The sequence below is a fragment of the Pyrgilauda ruficollis genome, unplaced genomic scaffold (assembly GCF_017590135.1).
Source record: "Pyrgilauda ruficollis isolate IOZ18807 unplaced genomic scaffold, ASM1759013v1 scaffold122, whole genome shotgun sequence".
In the NCBI taxonomy this organism is placed as follows: Eukaryota; Metazoa; Chordata; class Aves; order Passeriformes; family Passeridae; genus Pyrgilauda; species Pyrgilauda ruficollis.
Window position 1 is genome coordinate 637,572 of NW_024510544.1, and position 22,827 is coordinate 660,398.

Genomic DNA, 22,827 nt, shown 5'->3' on the forward strand with positions numbered 1-22,827 from the left:
ACAGCATCCTTAAGGCTGGAAAGGACCTGTGGGATCCCTGAGCCATCCACACGTGATGTGTCCCAAAAGGGAGCTGGGAGCTGCAGGGTGCCCCTGGTTTGGGAGGAGCTCCTGCTTTACCCCTGTTCATGGGAAGGCAGCTGCCCCTGTTCCATGTGTCCCTCTCCACACAGCACAAATGCTCCTGGCAGCCTGGAGCAGCTCCAAGCCCGAGTTTGGCTGCAGGGCCCTGCTCTCTTACCATGGCCACTGGAGCCAGCGCTTACCAGCGGCGTGTTCCCAGCTCTGCTGTGCCACCCTGTCACTTCTGCCTCAGAGGCTTCTCTGCCATTCCCAATACGATTCCAGCACCCAGAGGTAGCTGGGTCCCTGCCACGTGCAGGACCAGGCTCACAGGCTGCTGGTTTAGCTCTGAAACCAGCGTTCACTGCTCTTCCCTGCCTGGGAGAGTTCCCAGAGCGCAGGGTGGAGCAGAGCATCCTGATGAGTGTCAGACACCATTAAGAGCTCTGTAAAGGGAGATGCCAGCAGTGCTGCTGGAGTCAGGAGATGCTAAAGATGAAAGAAGTGGAACAAACTTGACGTGAGGGCTGATTCTTACCATCAGCTGCTGCAGAGAGATTCTAGGTCTGTTGGTCCCCAGTGGCTCTGCTTCCTTCCTTCCTCGGAATCCGAATCCCAGCTCAGGTCCGTCTGCCTTTGGCCTGTCAGGGTTCTGAGCACTGACATGATAATTAGAAAATACAGCCTTGAACCCAGCCAGAATGTATAAACTGCACCAAAATACCCAGTGTTTGCTACAGAGGTGTCCTTGAGGCTGCAGCATCCACCTCTGGAGTGGTGGCTGGAGGCTGGGATTCAGATCCAGGGATCTGTGGTTGGATCCACCTCTCCAGAGGAGCAGAGCTCCTGGGGGCTGGGTACCACAAACAGGTATTCTGGGGCTCAGGAGCAGAGGGAAACACAGCTGGTTTGTATTTCAGGGGGGCAGAGCACAGGTGAGGCAGGTACTTGTGCTGAGTAGGTGCTTCTCCATCGTGAGAGCTCCAAGTGCACTTTGATTTTCACAGGAGTGAAAGAAAAAAATCAATTAAATCGGTCTCCTGCCAGATGAGTGCTTTCCATCGCACACTTCAAAGCACTGTGCCCAGCACAGCATTCCTGTGGGTTAAAAGCAACATCAACACTCCATCCTGACAGATCTCTGAGTAATTTTCACTCGTTTCCCCAAACGTTTTCCTACAAGGGGTGTGAGACGCGGGCGGGGCGCAGCCGCAGCAGGGCTGCCGTTGTGTGCCACGGTCTGCTCTCGCCCTGCAGGGACCTGAAGCTGGACAATGTCATGCTGGACAGCGAGGGGCACATAAAGATCGCCGACTTTGGCATGTGCAAGGAGAACATCTGGGACGGGGTGACCACCAAGACCTTCTGTGGCACCCCAGACTACATCGCGCCCGAGGTACGGACGGCGTGGCGGCCGATGCTCCCCGCGCTCCCTCTGCTCCTCGCCTGGGCTCCCCTGGCTTTGGGCAGCTCTCCAGCTGAAACAGGGGCCTTCAGGAGTCCACCATCAGCCTGCAAAGGTCATGCCCTCGGCACTGTGCGTCCCCACGTCCCCCTCAGGGAGCAGGGATGCTTTGTCTGCCTCCCTGTCGTGCTGTGCGCTGCTTCCACCTCGAAGAGCAGCACATCCTGCTCTCCCTGCGGTGGGATTTCCTCACTGGGGGTTTTCCCACGTCCATCCTGTGCCTGTTCTGTCCTTGGCATGCTCAGACCCTCTGCAGGTTGCTCCCCTGCTCCTGGAAATGACAAACCCAGGGGTTCAGCTCTGCCCCTCACTCTGTGGGATAGAAGCTTCCAGCACATGACCAGTGAGAAGCAGGCAGTTATCAGTGGACAGTATTTCCATGTGGAGTGGAAATCCTTGGATCTCTCCAGCTCACTGTTTGCAGTGAGGGGCCGTGTGTCTGATGGGGAGAGGCTCCCCATCCATGGCTTAGATCCCCACAAAATGACTGCATTTAGTTATTAGTGACGTGACAGAGTCACACATGACACTGCCATGAAGTGCTGTATGGGCACAGTTTAATGCCAGACTTGTGAAATTCAGAGTAATTATTCTCAAATGTGTCTTCCCTTCTCTTAAAAGTATCCCTCTGAACTCTTGTCACTCTGCTGAATTAGCAATGGTGAAGTTAATATTTATTCAATTAAATGTTTCAGAGAAAGAGACTCTCTTTGCTAGGACATCAGTGCACTTGTGTGCTAAACCACAGTGTGTGTGCTGCACCCAGTGAGGTTTCCCATTATTGGATCCAACGTGTGCTCCATCCCTCATCCCACCAGGATTAATTCTGGTGGTGTTGGTGCAGAGCTTGTGACTGTGGGTGATTAATGTTCCTTCAAAGCAGGACAAATGACCAGCTCTCCATGTGTTTGCCCAAGTGTTTTCACGTTAACTCTTATTTTCTTCTCCTTGCTTTAATTTGTCTTTTTCCAAAAGAAGAACGGCAAATGGGAAATTAGGATGCAAATCACTTTGGCACCCAGGAAAGGCACTAAAGCCTGCTGCCCGTGGGTCCCAGAGAGGATCCACTGCCCGGGGAGCAGCAGTGAGGCTGTGTGGCCGTGGTGCCATGGCCACGCTCCAGCCTGGGCCCTTCTGCTGCTCTGTGCCTGCTCCTTCAGCGAGCTGCAACGTGTGGCTGCAGGGCAAAACTGTCCTGCCGTTTGCTTGACCCATTTCTGGGCCTTTTGCTGCTCCCAGCAGGGCAGCAGGTGACAGGGACAGCCTGCACAGGGCTGTGTGTGATTCCCTCTGAACAAAGCTGCTCGTCACCTGTGTCACCTGCAGAGCTCTGTCACCCACCAGGCTGTGTCACCTGCAGGGCTGTGTCACCTGCAGGGCTCTGTCACCCACTGGGCTCTGTCACCCACCAGGCTGTGTCACCTGCAGGGCTGTGTCACCTGCAGGGCTCTGTCACCCACCAGCCTGTGTCACCCACCGGGCTGTGACCTTCCCAAACCAGCAGTGGGGGACAGCACGGGCAGGGGATTTCTTTTAAAAGCCTTTTCCTTTGAAAGGCCTGTGAGGTGTGAGCTGCTCCCACCCCAATTCCCCAGGCTGCTGGTAGGGAGCCAGGGCTGGGACTCGGGGTCCCTCAGGGAGGGGTCTCAGTGCTGAAGGGTGTCCCAGGGAGTACCCCTGACCCCTGCAGCTGGGGTTGGCTTTGCCTGTGTCAGAGCTGGCTGTAACGCTGCTGTTGCTGTACGAACTGTTACTGTGCTGTAATTTTGGTTGCTGCTGTCCTTTGCAGATCATTGCCTACCAGCCCTACGGGAAGTCTGTGGATTGGTGGGCGTTCGGAGTGCTGCTCTATGAGATGCTGGCTGGCCAGGTGATTGAGTTTGTCTCCTCTGGGCTGGGTCCGTTGTGAGCACGGGCTGCTGTGGGATCTCCCACGCTCGGCACGTGGGTGCGCAGCTCCCTGAGCTGGGGTGACGCTCTGGGGACTGCAGGGACAGGACTGTGTCACTGTGTGGCACGCCCGGGGCTGGCTCCAGGCCAAGGAGCAGAGCAGCCCCAGGAGCTTTGGGATCCAGGAAGGCCCCTGAAGCTGTGTCTGCTTGGCTCCAGGCCCCCTTTGAGGGAGAGGATGAAGACGAGCTCTTCCAGTCCATCATGGAGCACAACGTCGCCTACCCCAAGTCCATGTCCAAGGAGGCCGTGGCCATCTGCAAAGGGGTAAGGGCTGGCCTGGGTCTTCTGCTGGGCTGGGGGAGGCTGGGGAGTGACAGCCCTGGGGTCCAGCCCACCCACTGCTCCCAGCATGGCCAGGGTCTGGCACCCTTGGGCTCTGGTGCCTGTGCCCGCCAGGGCTAAAGCCACAGCTCGTGCACTGTGTGTGTGTGTGTGTACTAAACCCAGGGAATAACAACCCCTGCATCCTCCCCGTGCCCCTAGACTGAGCAGAAATACAGCTGGGGCTGGGGCTGGGGCTGGCCTGGGGGCAGGGGAGGGCCAGGAGAGAGCTGGAGGGTGGGAAGGGGGGGCTCCTGCCCAGACACCCTGTGCCCCGCCAGCTGAGGACAGGGCAGCTCTGGGAGCATTTGCCTGCAATGAAAAATGATGCTCAGGGAAAATGGATGTGATTCCCAAGCAGTTTTCCTAAGATCAGAGCCAAAACCTTCATCCTTCCACTTAGTTGTGATAAGTTGCCCTTCAGGACAACCTGAAGCTCTGCTGGTGTCTCCATGAGGTCAGGGCAGCATTTTCATTATCCTGTCTCTTAATTTGCACTGAAGCTCTGCCTTGCCCAGCATGCCAATCTGGGCTCTCCATGGACTGGGCCTAGGCCTGACTTAATTGCAGCCTGAGTTAATTTGGGATGTGATGGATAAAGGCTGGCGAGGCCCTGATGTTGTTCTGTGTGCCTGGGACTGAGCCTCATCTCACCCCCCAGTGCCACACACCGCTATAAATAAGTGTTTGTGTAGGAATTTAAGAAATGTTTGCTTATAATAGTTAATATTGAAAATATCTGAATGTTCTCTATCTCAAAATAGAGTTTCTATGTACAAGTGACACATCCTGCGCTTCACGCTCCCACTGCGGCATTTCAGAGCCTCTTCCTGCCGTTGCCAGGATTCTGAGCTGCTGGGAGAGAGGAATGTTCACTTGTCCCGTGGGGAAAAGCTGCTGCAGGGGTTCCCACCTGGATGGGGCACGGGGAGGGGGTGTTTGCAGCAGGGCTTTCCAGGGAGCTGCTCTCCGTCACTCTCCAGCTGCAGATGCTGCCACAGCTGGGACCAGCAGGGAGCAGTTGGTGGCTCTGCTCTCACCTTGTATTTCTTGGAGGCTTTTTGTCTTTTCAGGGTTTGGGTTTTTTGGGTTTTTTTCCCAGGGTTTCCCTCGCTTTCAGTGCCCTGTTGCACGTGCACTGTGTGTGTGTGTGTGTACTAAACCCAGGGAATAACAACCCCTGCATCCTCCCCGTGCCCCTAGACTGAGCAGAAATACAGCTGGGGCTGGGGCTGGGGCTGGCCTGGGGGCAGGGGAGGGCCAGGAGAGAGCTGGAGGGTGGGAAGGGGGGGCTCCTGCCCAGACACCCTGTGCCCCACCAGCTGAGGACAGGGCAGCTCTGGGAGCATTTGCCTGCAATGAAAAATGATGCTCAGGGAAAATGGATGTGATTCCCAAGCGGTTTTCCTAAGATCAGAGCCAAAACCTTCATCCTTCCACTTAGTTGTGATAAGTTGCCCTTCAGGACAACCTGAAGCTCTGCTGGTGTCTCCATGAGGTCAGGGCAGCATTTTCATTATCCTGTCTCTTAATTTGCACTGAAGCTCTGCCTTGCCCAGCATGCCAATCTGGGCTCTCCATGGACTGGGCCTAGGCCTGACTTAATTGCAGCCTGAGTTAATTTGGGATGTGATGGATAAAGGCTGGCGAGGCCCTGATGTTGTTCTGTGTGCCTGGGACTGAGCCTCATCTCACCCCCCAGTGCCACACACCGCTATAAATAAGTGTTTGTGTAGGAATTTAAGAAATGTTTGCTTATAATAGTTAATATTGAAAATATCTGAATGTTCTCTATCTCAAAATAGAGTTTCTATGTACAAGTGACACATCCTGCGCTTCACGCTCCCACTGCGGCATTTCAGAGCCTCTTCCTGCCGTTGCCAGGATTCTGAGCTGCTGGGAGAGAGGAATGTTCACTTGTCCCGTGGGGAAAAGCTGCTGCAGGGGTTCCCACCTGGATGGGGCACGGGGAGGGGGTGTTTGCAGCAGGGCTTTCCAGGGAGCTGCTCTCCGTCACTCTCCAGCTGCAGATGCTGCCACAGCTGGGGCCAGGGATGTGGAGCTGTTTGCTCACGGAGCAGTTGGTGGCTCTGCTCTCACCTTGTATTTCTTGGAGGTTTTTTTGTCTTTTCAGCTTTCAGTGCCCTGTTGCAGCTGTTAAAGATCAGCTTTCCTGAGCAAGTTTGTTTTGTGCCCCGGGGGTGGCAGGGCTGATCTGTACCCACGAGTGGTGGGAGGTGTCCCCAGCTGGAGCACTGGCACCTCCTGTCCCCCCTGGGGGTCTCACAGACCCCCAGCCCTGGGACACAGAGCCAGGCTTGCTGCAGCCCTGGCACCAGGGTGAACTGTCCTGCTTTTGATAAACAGTGCTTTTGCTGCAAGTATTCTTTGCTGCTCATATTCTCCATCCTTATCAAGGTCTTGTGGATCTCTGGGATCTCCATCTGATCTCTGGCCAGGGCTCAAACCCTGCCCCAGGATATTAATGTTGTACAGCTGTCTGTGGTTCCTGGGCCCTTTCCCTTACTGAGCCAGTGAAGAGGAGAAGTTTAGATGATAAACAACATTAATGGACTGTTTGTGCTTTTTTCCTCCAAATTGACTCTCTCATTAGAAATCCACCTCGTGTTTGCTCCGGAGGTGAGGGGCTCTGCTTCCAGGGCTGATGGCAGATTTGGAGGGCAGATTGTCCCTCCTAAAGGGGCAGTGAGGTTTACAGTTCACTCTGCAGATGTTTGTGCCAAACTGCTCAGCTGCCCTGCTGCAGCCAGGTGCTGGGGGAGCCCTGCCAGCCCCCGGGGGTGTTCCTTGGCAGAGCAGTTTCATTCCCAGACGGAAAGGGGCCGTGCCCATCCTGCCAGTGCTCATGTAGCTGCCATCTGCACAGTCTGCTCTTGTAAAGCATTGTCACCTTCCCTGTCCCTGAGTCACTCCAGCTCCTTGCTCAGTGTCCTCTCCTTGGAGCCCCAAAGGCGTCTGGAGGAGGTGGGACCTGCTGGGGGTGTCCAGCTGGAAACTCAGCTCCGAGGGGACATTCTGGGGAGCAGTGGGACACGCTGTGACCGTTCCCTGCCTCCCCAGCTGATGACCAAGCACCCTGCCAAGCGCCTGGGCTGCGGCCCCGAGGGGGAGCGGGACATCAAGGAGCACGCCTTCTTCCGCTACATCGACTGGGACAAGCTGGAGCGTAAGGAGATCCAGCCCCCCTTCAAGCCAAAGGCTGTAAGTGTGCTGGGGCTCCTGTCCCTGTGCTGTGTCCCCTGTCCCACTGCTGTGTCCCCTGTCCCTGTGCTGGGGGTCTCTGTCCCTGTGCTGGGGGCCCCTGTCCCACTGCTGGGTCCCTGCAGTGTCCCCTCACTGTCCCACTGCTGTGTCCCCTCACTGTCCCACTGCTGCGTCCCCCCCTGTCCCACTGCTGTGTCCCCTGTCCCACTGTTGGGTCCCCACAGTGTCCCCTCACTGTCCCACTGCTGCGTCCCCCCCTGTCCCACTGCTGTGTCCCCTCACTGTCCCACTGCCAGGCCTCCCAGTGTCCCACTGCCAGGCCCCCCAGTGTCCCACTGCTGTGCCCCCTCACTGTCCCACTGCCAGGTGCCCCAGTGTCCCACTGCTGTGTCCTCCCCTGTCCCACTGCCAGGGAGCCTCCGTGGCCTCTCCCACCCTGGCTGGGTGCTGCTGGCCCTGGAGGTCCCTGTCCCCTTGGAGGGTGGTGTTCCCTGGCACCTGGCACGTGCCACAGCCCTGCTGGGCCAGGAGCAGTCCCTGATGCCGGTCCCAGCTCTGGCTTGCAGGGGTGGGAGCTCCACACCTTCAGTTCCTGGAGCCCTTTGTGTTGCAGCCTGTCTGTTTTGTCATCCCAGCTCTGTCGGGCTGTTGGGTTTTTCCTCCCTTTTTCTCAGGTCTTTTCTTTAATCCCACCTGAATTCCAACAGCCAGCTCAGCTCAGTGTGCCTGGCTGGGCAGTGGAGCTGGATTTCACCACAGCTTCTCTGCAGGGTGGAGGGAGGCTGGAGCCTGGCTCTGCAGCCCGGGGATGCTGCTGCTGCCCAGCCCTGCCTGGCTCTGCCGGGGGATGAGCTGGGAGTGCAGCCTGGGGCCATGGGCAAAGCCAGGTGGAGGGGGCAGCAACTGGAAACTGTTTGTCAAAAAAGACAGGAATGCCTGAGTGCTCCTGGGCCAGCTGTATATGCAGTGACACCTGTCCCAGTGACACCAGGGCTGGGGTGACACCAGGGCAGGGGTGACACCAGGGCAGGGGTGCAGCCTGGACCCCCATGTGGGTGTCCTTGCCCGTGGTGCTGCTCTGTGTCCCCAAACTCTGCATGGCCCCGTGCTCTCCCTGCCCTTGTGTACTGCAGCAGCAGGGATGTCCCTCCCTGGGGACGGGCAGGGTCACAGCAGTGTCTGGGTGTCTCTGTGCTGCAGCAGCAGGGATGTCCCTCCCTGGGGACGGGCAGGGTCACAGCAGTGTCTGGGTGTCTCTGTGCTGCTCCAGCCCTCCAGGACAGTTCTCGTGCTGCCCCGGGTGCTGCTGGCTGCAGTGCCTGCTGGGCTCTGGTGTTTCACAGAGCTGAGCCCACGCTGACTCTGCTCTCGTGGCTGTGTTTGTGTCAGCGTGGGGCCATTCCTCAGTGCATCCTCCCAGGGCAGCTCAGAGCCCAGCAATGCTCTGTGTGTTCCCTGCAGCCTGCCTGTCCCTCTGCCCATAACAACCTTCTGCACTTCTGCTTTTCTCTGCTTTACAGACACCCTGCTCGTGTCCTTTCCTTGGTGCTTGGAAAAGATCTGCTTTCAGGGACAGAATGGAGTGGGAGCTCCTTTGGTGGAGGGAGCTCGGTGCCTTTAGCTCTGCTCTCTCTGTGCCTCTCTGCTCCAGCAGGTTTTTCCCTCCCACAGCTCTTTCCTGGCAGATCCAAGTGGAATGAAACACCCCTGGGGTGGCTGGGCAGCACCAGGGGGGCTGGCCTGGAGAGCTGCCCCCGGCCCTGGGGCTGCCCTGCTGTGTTTGGGGCTGATGTTTGCATTTCAGGCAGATGTTTTTCCCCAGGTTCATTCTGGCAGCGCTGCCTTTGCAGGGAGCTCGTGGGTGCTGTCCTTGGGGCACTCCCAGTCTGAGCTGTGCCCACCTCAGAGGGGCAATGTCCTGCTCTCCCTCCTGCCTGGGGATGGGGAGACATGGGATGGGCAGCACAGGAGCCTGGGTCGTGCCTGCTTGCCTTTCCCTGGCAGGGAAGGGAACCTCCAGGCAGCTGGGCCCTGCAGGAGCAGCATTGCTGGGAAAGCTGTAACTTTGGTGTGGAAGTGTCTGGGGCTGTTTGTGCCCCACAATTCGCTGTCTGGGGGTGGGTCTGACCCTTGTGCCTGGGGTGCTGAGGTACAGGGGGCATCCATGAGCTGTGGAGGGATCCTGGACCACACCTGGATTGACTGAAGGGGCACCCTGGGGTTATTCTGCACAAGTCCCTGTCTCCTGAATCCATGGCTTCTGCCATCTCCCACCTCTGTGTCCATTTTCCAGTGAAGCTGCTGCTGTGTCCCCTCCTCCCGTCTCTTCCTGAGCAGGTTCCCAGTGTCACTGCCTGCCCTGGGCAGGGCAGAGCGTGGGTGCTGGGTGCTTTACAGTGAAAAACAGCTGAATTCCATCAAAAGCGCTTTCTTACCGCTCTGCTGCTTTAAACCGTGCAAATTCTGTCCTGTTTTGAATGTCTCCTTCCTTTAGAAATCCCTCTGACACCAGCCCTGGGGAGGGGGGCTGTAAGCTGCTGGCTGTCGCTTCACCCAGCGGCTGGCGCCCGGAAAATTCCCTGTTTGATAGGACAGGGAGATTAACAGCAGCTGATTTGGGATTTAGGGAGGATTAAGACAACTCAGGTACCTGCTGATAGCTGATATTTCTCCAGCAGTGCTGGAAGAAGCTGTTTCTTTGGAGCCAGTCGTGAGCACGGAGCAGCAGGGATGGCAGTGGGGCTTGGACACTGCACGGAGCGTTTGGGGGTGACAGGGGACATGTGGCCCCTTGTTTGTGACCTGTGATTGCCCTGCTGGCCGCACCAGGGCCAAGTGCTGCTGCACAGGGGCTTGGTGCTGGCCTGGCTCTTCACCTCGGCTTAAGTCTATTTTGTTTTCCTTTTTGTTTTTTCATAGTTAGCATCTGTAAAGGTCAGGCTGCAGTAATTGTCTGTGTCCAGAGCTTCAAAATAAGGAACAAGATGCAAATGAGGGCTGGGAGTCAGCCCCCAGCTGTCCCATGCCCAGCCCTGGGGGCAGAGCCCCATCCAGATTGTCCCCAGGCTCATCCTGCTTCCCTGGGCTGTGCTTGGTGTGAGCTGGGGCTCGGCTCCTCAGCCCCCCTGTCCCACCGAGCCCCCTTTGCTCTGTGCCTCTGCTGCAGCCCCAAACCCTCTGGCCACGTTCCTGTGGTTCTGTGGCCCCTCTGCAGTTTGGGGTGGGGGCACAGGGGGTCCTGGGGGGCTCTCGGTGCCTGGGGAGGGGTCCACACCCCTCCCCAAGGCTCCATCAGTTCCCACCCCCAGCCAGGGGAGGCTCCAGCCTGTGCCTGGCCGGAGCTCGGAGCCAATTCCTCAATTCCCAGGAGCTGCTGTGTTGCTTTGTGCTTGATTAACCTTTATCACAGAGTCAGGAACAAGACAGATCAGGGGCTGCCTTGTCTTTGGTGCTTCTGACGTGGGGCTCTGCTTGGCTGCTCCCTGCTCTGGCTGGTGCATAACAATTCCTTTCCTGGGTCTGCAGTTACCCTGGGAGTGTATTTACACTTCCCTGCTCTCCCTGTCTCTCGTTGAGATAATTATTGTTTTTGGTATCTAATTACTCCTTTACTTTACATAAAGCCTAGTGATTTGAAAAGTCTCATTTTGAAAGCACTGAAATCACACAGCAGAGCCCAGGATTATTCACAACAGCATAGGGGGGTTAAAAATGGCTTTTAATCTAATAAGTTTTAATTGCATAAATTAATTTCCCCCTAACTGTTCAGAGTTAATTAATACTGAAAGGCCACTGACAGACCTGGATGTGTAAGAGCACCAGCTCCGTGCACAGGGGTTTTGCAGCCTTAGCTCAGCCTGTACAGGGTGGGTTCTGATGTTTGCATAAGTAATTTCCTAATTAGATGGGATTTAAGGATTGAGGGGCTGACACTGGGCAGGTGGATGTGCTGAGGTTGAACACCTCTGGTAATCCAGTCAGGATTTGCTCTGGGACACCCAGGGCCCTGTACAGACTGTGGGATTTCCCAGACTCTTCAGCCTCTGTTTTCAGTGTACGAGGCAGAAATTTGGCTTTTTCCCTAGCACAGGGAAGCTCCTGCACCAGGAGCCCTTGCAGTGGATGCTCCCTTTGACAGCAGCAGGGACACAGGGATGAGCTGCAGCATCCCAAACTGCAGCCAGACACCAGTGAAAGGCACCACTGTCCCCCTGAGCAGCACAGGCACCCCCGGTGTGGCCCCAAGGTCGTGCTGGACCCAAACTCCCCTAAATGTGACTGCCAGAAGAGCCCTGATCCTCCCCAGGGTGCAGGGAGCCAGAGCAGCACCAGGAAGGTCAGACTTGCCCTGCAAGGCCGGGGGGATTGTGGCTGTGCCACTGGTTTGGGACAGAACCCTGGGAAATCGAGGGTGCCAGCACCTCCCTTGGCACTGGGAGCCAGGGTGGGTGGCAGCAGCATCCTCGGCTCCTTGATTGCATCCCAGGGATCAATGGCAAATATTTTATTGTGCCTTCTGTCTCTATTTGAAATCGAGCAGGGAGGTGATTAAATACAAGGCCGTCTTTGGAGCTGACAGGTTTATTTCTGCAGCTCAGGAGGAAAAGCCATTCTGTGCTGGCTATAAATATTAGGCAGGACACACCGGGATTTATGTAAGATAAATTCCCACCCTCCCCCTTTCTCCAGGCAGGATGGAGTGATGCCTGTACATTCATATCAGACTAAAACGAGGACAGTTTTTCACTAGATGGCTTTAGATAAGTGTAAAAATTCACATGGCATCTGTGTCCAGTGAGCAGGAGCTCGTTTTGGGGAGCTGTGAAGAAGGTGCCCGTGCAGGCAGAGACCTTTCTGCCTGGAGCAGCAGGATCCTCCCTGCTTCCCCAGACCTGGAGCCTGCAGCTCCCCTCCTCAGCCTCGGGGCTGGGCTGGGATGTGCCCTCTGTAAACTCAAAGACAGCTTTCAACTTTAAAGTATTGAATTTAGCCATGCATTTTATCTGCATCCAAACAGAAAGTCCATAAATTCCACACAGCAGGGCAGGAAATACCATGGATAGATGGAACTTTTCAAATTTTCCATCCACATATTCTTACCTCATTGTGTGATAGTGAGAAACCCTCACTTGCCAATATTCATATTAAAATATATCTGCGCTTCCTATTCCAATAACTGGCAGCCTCTCATCAGGATTAATTTTCCAGTCCTTCTGAGGGGGTTGCTGGTTTGCTTTTTTATTTTTATTTTTATTTTTATTTTTATTTTTATTTTCCTGTAAGGCAGCACATTTCTCTGTAGCCACAAGGCAGGCAGTGCTGTCAGACACAGCACGTGGGCTGCCCTGCCCGTGTGCACTGAGCTCTGCTGGGGCTGGGGGCTCTGGGGGGCTCTGGGTGTGCACTGAGCTCTGCTGGGGCTGGGGGCTCTGGGGGGCTCTGGGTGTGCACTGAGCTCTGCTGGGGCTGGGGGCTCTGGGGGGCTCTGGGTGTGCACTGAGCTCTGCTGGCCTGCCAGCTGAGCCCTGCCAGGGGTGGCACAGCCCCTTTCCCAGCCTCCCTGCTCCGGTCTGTGCCATCCCAGCGGCCCAGCCTGGCTCCCGTGCCCTGCCGTGGGCTCCCGGGCTCTGTGGAGCTGGCTCTCCCCTCTGCAGGGCTGCGTTGCTGTTTGGTGTTGGTGGCATGGCTTGGGGAAGGCGTTGGGCTGTGGCTGACCCAGCAGACATCTCACACATCCTCTGCTCAGTGCTCAGGCCGGGCTGATCCCTGCCCTGGCTGCTGCAGTGCCCAGCCCTGCTGAGCTCAGCCCTTGGGCAGCAGCAGCTTAACCAAGCCAGACTAGAAATGTAAAGACCTGGCCTTACCAAGGCAAGGGTACCACGGTGCCCACCCTGAGGGGCTGGAGCTGGGGGTAAATCCACTCAGACTTTGTCCCTTGGGCTTTGTTTAGGGTTTTGAGGACAGCAAGTGTCTCACTTGGTGCTGTAAGGACGTACAAGAGCTGCCAAAGCAGCAGCCCGTCAGAGGCTGATGGATATTCATGTTGTCCTCCCTGAAAGCTCTGAGCAGAGGAAGGAATTGGGAAACATTGACTTCTGCATGTATTTCTCATTAATATTTTATTGCATTTAGTCTGATGTTTATTAAAAATGCAAATCTGTTTACTTAACAAATGAAAGTTAAATGCCCAGGAAAAATCGTGGCAGTGCTTGGAGCGTGTGCTCCCCCTGGGGCAGTGGGAGAGGGGCCTGGGGGACTGGGGGGTGCTGCCTGGGGACTGGGGGGTGCTGCCTGGGCAGCCCTCTGAGAGCCTGCAGAGCCTGGCCGTGTGTGACAAAGGGACAGTGGCCAGCCCTTGGAGCACAGTGCCAGCCGTGGGGTGTGACGTGTGGGTGACAGGCAGGGATGGAGCCTGGTCTGTGGCTGTGCAGTCACCTGGCATCCACCTGATGCCAGCTGCTGCTGCTATTCCCTTAAATGAGGGTTTGCAGCCTGGGAAGCTGCAGCACCCTTGTTTTGATTGCTAAGGAAATTAAATCAGGTTTTGGCACCACTGGGGACTGTGAGGCTGTGGAGCACTGTGGTGTGACTGGACTGTAGGGAAGGGACAGCCCTGGGAATCAGAACCATGGAATCCCAGACTGGTTTGGGGTGGAAGGGACCTTAAATCCCACCCAGTGCCACCCTGCCGTGGCAGGGACACCTGCCACTGTGCCAGGCTGCTCCAAGCCTGGCCTTGGGCACTGCCAGGGATGGATCCTCTCCTCTCCTCTCCTCCAGCAGGAGGAAGCCTCTGAGCAGCCCAGCCACGGTGGAAACCTCCTGGGCAGGGGGATGCCCACGCGGGCACTGCCCTGCCGCAGGTGCCAGCTGTGTGTGGGCAGCAGCAGTGCCAGCCCCTCTCACTCCCGCTGCGCTCCGTGGCACAGCGGCGTTTGCTGGCCCCGGCCGTGCCGTGCCGTGCCGTGCCGTGCCCTCGTGACTAACCCGGTGTGCTGTGCCCCTTTTCCCGTGCCACGCTTCCCGCCCCACCCACCGGTTCTTTTCTCCTCCCGTAGTGCGGACGCAATGCTGAAAACTTCGACCGGTTTTTCACCCGCCACCCGCCCGTGCTCACACCTCCCGACCAGGAAGTCGTCGGGAACATTGACCAGTCAGAATTCGAAGGATTTTCCTTTGTTAACTCTGAGTTTTTTAAGCCTCAAGCCAAGAGCTAAGCCGCTGTGCAGATCTCATCCCTGCGTCTGTCATCCGCTCCCGGCTGCTGTTGTGGTGACACATTCCACTGCAAAACTGCATCCATGGGCTTGCTTTAGCTCCTTACTAGAGTGACCATATTTCAAGTGTCTTCCTGTTATTTGGGGTGTCGCTGGAGGGGAGTGATGTGCGAGAAATGCTGCAAATGGCTTTTGTAACGTTTTGTTTGGAGAAAATGGGAACAGCTCAGTGGGTGACAGAACGAAAACGGAGACGCGGTGACAACTGGGAGAAATGCCTTCATCATGTGCTTTAATTCCTGCTCTTTCCTTTTTCTAGTGTTTCAAATAGTCATGAAAATTTAATATTTAGCCTTCTTAGCCCTAGTGGCAAGTAAGTGTTTTTAATGAAACCGTTCCCCAGAGTCTCTCTCGTCCCTGAAGCTCAGGAGAGCCAAGGTGCTGGCTCTGGCTCCTTTCCTGGCCGTGTCCTGCTGTGTGTCCAGCCCCACCACAGCTCCCCTTCCTGCACAGATGCTGTGGGCTGGCTGGGTCCCCAGCAGTGGGATAAGTTATTCGGGCAGGCAGAGCTGCCGTTGGCAAAGATTTCTCCTGATTTGTGCAGTTTCTAAGTAGCGTTTTTTAAAATCAAAGCAAACATCCCCTGGTAAATGGGAAATTTGGAAGAGCTGCCTTTGAATCCATGGTCACCCTAGTAAACACCATCGACATCCATTCCATAGCAAAGCTTTTTCTTCTTTCCAAATGCCAAAGCCATTGGTGGAGTTTGTTACCTGTGCTTTAAATGTGTCAAAAATGGTATTGACCCAAACGGGAGGTACTTAACTCTGACCAGTATTGTGAATTCTGATATGAGGTGTGTAAAGAAGCTTGAAGCTTCTTTCAACGGGTACTTCTGTCCTTAAAAATGGCCCGAGTTTTGTTTCTGGCATCAAAGGAGACATTTCAGGAAAGGTGAATTTCTCTTGAAAGGACAACAATCACACTGCTTCCTTTTATACCCTTGCAGATTTCGTGGGCTGTCATTGTATCAATCTGCTTGATTTGTAATGTGCCAATTAATTTTTTTCTGATACCAATTATAAAATAAAAAGTGAGAAAACCCGCCCCAGAACCCTGCATGTGTTTGGCAATAATGAGTTTCTGCAGTTCAGCCGGGTGATTCCTGCCGACAGCCGGGGCTGGAAGCTGCCCCGGCTGCTGGGGGAGGCTGCCTCAGTGGCTCAATCCCTGCGTTTGTCCCAAAAAATCCCAGGTGGGATGTACGGGAAGCATCATCCAGGAGGGAGCGATTGCCCGCAGCCTCCTGCAGCAGCGCCCACGGTCCGGGCAGAGGACACGGCAGGAAGGATGCTGCGGTGTCAGGACACGGCAGGAAGGATGCTGCGGTGTCAGGACACGGCAGAGCCCGGCAGGAAGGACGCTCCGGGCTCAGGACACGGCAGGAATGACGCTCCGGGATCCGCACACAGCAGGAAGGATGCTGCGGTGTCAGGACACGGCAGGGATGACGCTCCTGGCTCAGGACACGGCAGGAAGGATGCTTCGGGCTCAGGACACGGCAGGGATGACGCTCCAGGGTCAGCACACGGCAGAGCCCGGCCCAGCGCTGCCCAGCCCGGCAGAGCCGAGCAGAGCCGCGGCGGCATCAGCCCGCACTCCCCGGGCTGCGGAGCCCGGCGTGGCTCCCCCAGCCCTGCCCGCTCTCCCGGGAGCGCTTCTTGGGAGCGGTTGGCACTTCCAGCTGAAGAGGGACTGCGGGCTCCTGTCAACCTCCCTCCTGCCTCTGGGAATGCGCTTCTGCCGAGTTCCGGACGCTGCGAGGTCGTTCCGAGAGGTCCCGAGCATCGGCGGAGCTGCTCCCGGCAGCGCTGCAGCTGTGCCCTGGGGAGGGGGCTCCGTGGCGGCTCAGGGAGGGTCCCCATCCCTGGGGCCAGGCAGGAATGCTGCTCCGGGCCAGCCGTACCTGGGCACAGTGCCACGGGCTGTGGGACCCCGGCTGTGTGCCACGCCGTGACACCACCACACCGTGACACTGCCAGGCCGTGACACCACCACACCGTGACATCGCCATGCTGTGACACCGCCACACCGTGACATCGCCAGGCCGTGACACTGCCACACCGTGACACTGCCAGGCCGTGACACCGCCACACCGTGACATCGCCATGCTGTGACATCGCCATGCTGTGACATCGCCAGGCCGTGACAGCCAGGCCGTGACACCGCCAGGCCGTGACGCCGCCATGCTGTGACACCGCCAGGCCGTGACACTGCCACACCGTTACACCGCCGTACCGTGACACCACCACACCGTGACGCCGCCACACCGTGCCACCGCCAGGCCGTGACACCGCCACACCGTGACACCGCCACACCGCCCCGCCGTGCTCCTCGCCATGCTCCTCGCCGCCTCCCGGAGTCAGTTCCCCCATGGCTGGAGGCCCTTTCTGCCCTGATTGTCCCCTGCGCTCCCCTCTCTCCATGGGAGCCAGCAGCCGCTCCCTGCCTGCTCCCGCATTGTTCATCATCTTGACAGAGGCCAAATTGCCGCCAGTTCAGGCAGGATTCAAGGTAAGGCTCCAGCAACCCGCACTTCGCTCAGCTCCAGCCGAGGCCCCAGGGAGTGGGGGCTGCTGGAGGGGGCAGTGCAGGGCAGAGGCTGCCCTGAGCCCCCTCCCGGGCACATCGCAGCCTCTCCCAGAGCTTTCTGCTGCCAAAAAGCAGCAGCAGCAGGTTTTTCCCACTCCAGGGCTCCCAGGCTGAGCACTCCCGAGGGCTGGGGACCAACCTGCAGCAGTCACATGTGGATGTGTCATTCCCTTTGCAGCCTCCCAAAGCCTTCCTGCTCAGGAGAAGCCCCTGGCTTGGCAGGACGGAGCTGTCCTGGCCCACGTTGGTTTGGATGGATGTGGCCTTCAGGAACCACCTGGTCATCTCAGAACCCGCCAGGACCTGGGGCCACTTTCCACAGAGAGACCCCGAGCACAGCCACGGCCACTCAGCCAGGGACCTCCCTGGGGACCCTGCTGCCATCGAGGTGGGCTTGTCCTCACATTCCGACTGCTTCACCCTTTGCCTGCAGAACTCTGCACCTGAAGTTGATCCCTTCACCCTGTCTGCGCTCCCTGCTCCTGCTCTGTGCCCCCAAATCCACATCTCCTTCCTTCTCTGTCATGGAGAGAGGGGCGCTGGAGGGACCCAGGTGCCCTGGGCAGTGTCACCGTGTGCCCTGGGGAGCGTCACTGTGTGCCCACAGCCTGACAGCACAGCCAGCACAGCCACGTCTGCCTCTTCTGCTTCTCCTCTCTCGGCTCCTTGAGCTCCATCCAGACCTGTTTTCTTCCCACCTCGTCTCTGCTCCATCATCCTTGGCTTTTCCTGATCTTCCTCCCCAAGGCTAAAGCCATCCTGATGGGATGTCTGCTGTGGCAAGTGGAATCTCCAAGCATCCCCGAGGTCCTGAGGCACTGCTGGCTCATCTCCCAGGGCTCAATCCAGCTGCAGCTGGATTGGTGTGCTGCTCCTGGCCTGTCCAGGCTGGCAGGAAGACCTGGCTCTTTGTCCTGGCCGTGCTCCTGCTCGAGGCATGAAGGTGCCCCAGTGTCCCATTGGGCCAGGAGGGGCTGCAGGGAGGACACAGCCCCTGTCCTGCCAGGTCCTTCCCCAGGACAGCAGTGGGAGCTCAGCCAGGGGGGTGGGATGGGGTGCAGGACCTGCAGGCCCCCCACAGTTACTTTCCTCTGTTCAAGCTGGCAGATTAATCCAGGCTTGGAAATCCTGGTGCAGCAGAGCCCAGCGAGGACCTGGCATGGTGGGGCCACACTTCAAAGGCAAAGTCTGGGAAAAATGGAAAACAAATACAGGTTTCTGCAAGGCTGGCAGGGTCCTAGCTGTGTCACGGCAGGGGAAGGTCACCTGCAGCAGGGAGCTGGGGTCTCTCCTGTATGGGGACGTGGAAGAAGGGGTGCAGAAGCCTTTTGTCCCTGTTTAGTAACGAGGCAGAGCAGAGCCAGTTCCCGGCTGCCAGTGTCCCTCCACTGCCAGTCACTGTGGGTGAAGGACCGGGGGTGTCTGTGCTGTCCCTTCAGCGCTCAGTCACCCCTGCAGCCATGGCTCTGTCACCTCCCCAGCAGGACAGCCCTGAGCCAGGCGCTCTCTGATCTGCAGGGTTTAGAAGAGCAGCCCACGCACTCCCGGTGCTGGCTCCGCAGTGCTGATAGCAGGTTCCCAGAGCTAATCCTGACACTAACGTCCTTTTTTTCCCTTTTTTGGCTTGGGTGTAGCTGCAAAGTTGTTCTCCTTAAGAAACTGCAAGGAGAAAATGTTGCATATGTGGAATTTTCCTTCTCAGAGGTTTTGAAGTGCTGTGTGTTTTCTCTCTGTACAACCCTGGAGCAAATCACATCCTCCATCAATGAACCAGTGTTGGTTAACACCATATCACGGCATCATTCAAAAATCAAGCTTAAAGCAGAAAGAGCTCTTACAGCTGATTATTTTGTGCAAATTTTGACATGGTAGTGACTGTTGCTGCCATTTCGAGGCATGTTGCTTCCTCCAGGCTCCTTCCTCCTGTGCAGTGCCGAGCTCTGGTTGCAGTGCGGGTTCTGCATGCTGAGAACTGCTCCGTGCTCTCTCTCTCTCACAGCAAACAGGACAGGAGGGATGCTTCCTCCCCAACACGGCTCTCACCTGTCCCTCTGTGTCCTGCTCGTGTGTCTCAGGCGTGTTAAACTGGTGTTCTCCTCTTCCTGCTGGTGGTGTGGGGCTGCTTCTGTTCTGCAGGGCTGCGACTTCCTGCTCGGTGGCAGCTTGAGAAAGCGGTGTGGAGTGTGGAGTGCTGGGACAGCACAGCTCCCTGGGGACAGTGCAGCTCCCTGGGGACAGCACAGCTCCCTGGGGACAGTGCAGCTCCCTGGGGACAGCACAGCTCCCTGGGGACACTGCAGCTCCCTTGGGGACAGCGCAGCTCCCTGGGGACAGCACAGCTCCCTTGGGGACAGTGCAGCTCCCTGGGGACAGCACAGCTCCCTTGGGGACATCGCAGCTCCCCGAGGACAGTGTGGCTCCCCCGGCCATGCCCTCGGTGCTGCCACCACCCCGGTGCTGTCACCTCTGGTGCTGTCACCTCTGGTGCCTCGCTCCTTCCCCAGTTTAACCCTGTGCTTTCCGTTTCGCAGAAGGACAAACGCGACACTTCCAACTTCGACAAAGAGTTCACCCGGCAGCCGGTGGAGCTGACGCCCACGGACAAACTCTTCATCATGAACTTGGACCAGAACGAGTTTGCTGGATTCTCCTACACTAACCCCGAGTTTGTCATTAACGTGTAGTCGCGGCGCAGCCCTGTCCTCGCTGTCCCACGCCAGGTGGCCCTGTACATAGGACACTAGTCTTCCGGGATTAGCAGTGCAGACACACATCCCCTCCCGCCAAACACGCCGACCGCTTCTCCCCGGAGCCTCTCCGTGTCCGTGCCACTCGCTAGCTTGGTTTCCCTAGCCGGAGGTGTCCGGGGTGCCAGTTACCGGTCAGTGATACTTCTAGGAACTATAGTTGGTGGTGACTAATAGAGTTTTTAAACAGAAATATACCAAACTGCTACGGTCTCTGTAATTTTCGCAGTGGGACGCTGAGATCCCAGTGACCCAGCTAGTCCCAAAGCGTTGCTGTGGAATGCTGAGCATGGTTGATCGCTTAAAGCGTTGTGCTGAAGCTTGCGATGAGTGTGAGCTTGTCTTAGAGGAGCCTTTTGTTCAAGACATGGATATATTTGATCAGTGTGGAAAAATCTGCTTCTAGACCTCTCTTTCCCAATGCATTGTCCATAGGGTCAGCCCGGCTCCCACCATCCCCTCCCTGCCTCGGGCATTGCGACTCCCGACCACTCCCATGGTTCTTGTAAATCAGAGCAAACCTTTTTCTAAGCGAAAGGTGGGGGGTTTTTGTAACATCTGGAACAGTTTGCAGTTTTGATACGCTCTGTCAGCACTTGCATAAATCTTTCACAGACACTGTTGAGATGTAACAGCTCTGTAAAGGATATTAATATTCTACCAAAACAAAACACATTTATATTCTTGGTTTACAATTTACCAACTGAAAACACGCCCAAGACCAAAGGGCTGCACTGAGGGCTATTTATAACGGAAACTTTTCTACTTTCCACCCTCTGCTATTCTCTTCCAGGCTCCAAACCCATGGATTTCACAGACATCTTGATTTCCCTGATTTCCACCAAATTCCTGGGGGTTTTAGTCAGTAATAATTTTTTTTTAAAAATTCTGAGTGAGAAGAGACAATTCCAGCAGCTGCTTGTGAGGCAGAGCCGTGGCGTGCGGGAGGGCAGGGGCAGGCAGGAGCACGAAGGAGGGAGCAAGGACAGGAAGGGGGGGACAGGGGTGGGCAGGTGAGGGCAGGAGAGGACAGCAGGGAGGAGGGGGTAGGGGCAGGAGAGACGGGCAGGGGCAGGGAGAGAGGGGCAGGAACAGGCAGAGGAGGGCAGGAACAGGCAGAGGGGGGCAAGAACAGGCAGATGGGGCAGGAACAGGCAGAGGGGGGCAGGAACAGGCAGAGGAGGGCAAGAACAGGCAGAGGGGGCAGGAACAGGCAGAGGGGGCAGGAACAGGCAGAGGAGGGCAGGAGCAAGCAGGAACAGGGAGAAGAAGGCAGGAGTAGGCAGGAGCAGGGAGAGGTAGGCAGGACGAGGCAGGAACAGGGAGAAGAGGGCAGGAACAGGCAGGAACAGGTAGAGAAAGGTAGGAAGAGGCAGGAGCAGGGAGAGGAGGGTAGGAACAGGCAGGAACAGGCAGGAGCAGGGAGATAAGGGCAGGAACAGGCAGGAGCAGGCAGAGGGGGACAGGAACAGGGAGAAGAGGGTAGGAACAGGCAGGAACAGGGAGAAGAGGGCAGGAACAGGTAAAGGAGGGTCGGAAGAGGCAGGAGCAGGCAGAGGAGGGCAGGAGCAGGCAGGCACTGCCCGTTGGTGGCTGACCCTGGCTGACCCCTGGGTTGGCAGGGGTTGAGCCCCAGGTGAGCATCCCCCAGGCCCTGTCACCCCGCTCCCGTCACAGCCCAGGGTGGTTTGCAGAACCCCGGCTGTGTTTTCTGAGCCAGCACTGCTTCTGCTGGATGCAGCCATTCCTCCAGGCCCCAGGGAAATGGGGGGGTTTTATCAGTCATAGAGGAAATTCTAGTTCGTAGATCTTTTATAAACATGAAACTCTACCTTTGGAAATTATTTTTTTTCTTTTAATGATTCCTTGAGAACTAGAGGCTGCCAGCAGCTAAGGCGCTGTCAGGGGATGAGTGTCCCCTCCCTGTCACCCAGCCACGGGCACTGTCCTGTGCCTGCTGGGGTGAGAGCTGAGCCCGTGGCCTCGGGTCGTGCCCTGGGCTGGAGGAACCCAAACCAAACCCAGAAAAACTGCAAATTGTGCCAGATTCAGGAGGGGTTGACGAGGGGCTCTGCAGCAGGCGAGGCCCAGGGGTGGGGGGCTGTGGCTGGTGGGGGCCTGGCACGTCCCAAAGCCATCGGCCATCCTCTGCAGACCACAGCTGACGTCAGAGCATGTGCGTTCCTGTGACCTCCCAACCGTTGCTGCAGAATTTGTATTCCTTCAGTGGTGAATGTTTTTCATTTCCGTATCCTTGGCTCTGCAGGCGCTCCCAGCTCTGCCCGGGGTGCTCTGGGGGGTCTGGGGGCTGACGGGCACCCCGGGGCCGTGGGCACGGTGCAGGAGCTGCTGCAGGGGGAGTCACACCTTTTCTGTTTGGAGCTTGTGTGTCTGTGTTGGGGTGACACTTGTGCATGGAGCAGGCGCTGCTGGGCGCTGAGCACGCCGGTGGCCTCGCAGGGACCTGCAGGGCAGCTGGGATGTGGCACCAGGCAGCTTTGGAGGCAGTTTGGGGTTGAGATCCATGCTCCAGGGCGAGCTTGGCCCATGCCAGGTCCTCTCAGGACTCCTACCTTGAGTGTTCCTGATGCTGTCCGTTCTGCTGCTTGCCAAACTCTTGTTCCAAGACTCCTTCCAGATGTCTCTTCTGTGGAGGGACGCACAGTGGGAAGTGCCTGGCCCTGCACACACACTCAGATCTGTGTGGACTCCTCCAGGGAAGGGCAGAGTGGCAGGGGTTCAGTCACTGTTCGTGTCATTTGATGATTTAATCCTCACTGTTGGGTGGGGAGGGCAGAGCCTTGGGAGGATGCTCAGAGCTCCTCAGAGAGCCCAGGCGCCCAGGCCCCAGGTGCTCCACAGGGCTGTGGAGAAAGCCCAAGAAATCCCAAGCTGGAGCTGCTGGGGATGCAGGGGAGGGGAGCTCAGCTCTGGTGTCCCACCTGCGTTCAGTGGGACTGGCAGGGGTGCCCTGTGGCAGAGGGGGACGCAGGAGGGCAGAGGAGGGGCTGAGTTGGCAGGACACGCACAGGATGGCACATGCTGGCTCTGTCCCCCGTGGATTCCTCCCCAGTGCTGCAGGTAAGTGGGCTCAGGCTCTCAGCTGGTTTCCCTGGGGCAGGGTGACCCCACAGTTGTCCCTGGGCTGTGCTGAGCCCTTGGCTGCTGCCCTGCTCCCGGTGCA

General features: G+C 57.2%; 1 protein-coding gene across 1 annotated transcript in view; it reads left to right on the top strand.

Annotated features, from left to right (window-relative positions):
- PRKCB (protein kinase C beta) overlaps positions 1–20,085 on the top strand; it is a 90,652-nt gene extending 70,567 nt beyond the window's left edge. Inside the window, exons 13-17 of the mRNA XM_041490300.1 lie at positions 1,321–1,459; positions 3,318–3,398; positions 3,638–3,745; positions 6,884–7,024; positions 19,428–20,085. Of these exons, the coding sequence (XP_041346234.1) occupies positions 1,321–1,459; positions 3,318–3,398; positions 3,638–3,745; positions 6,884–7,024; positions 19,428–19,580 (622 nt within the window). The 3' untranslated portion in view covers positions 19,581–20,085. The remainder of the gene's footprint in view (positions 1–1,320; positions 1,460–3,317; positions 3,399–3,637; positions 3,746–6,883; positions 7,025–19,427) is intronic.
- Positions 20,086–22,827: the final 2,742 nt, after the last annotated feature.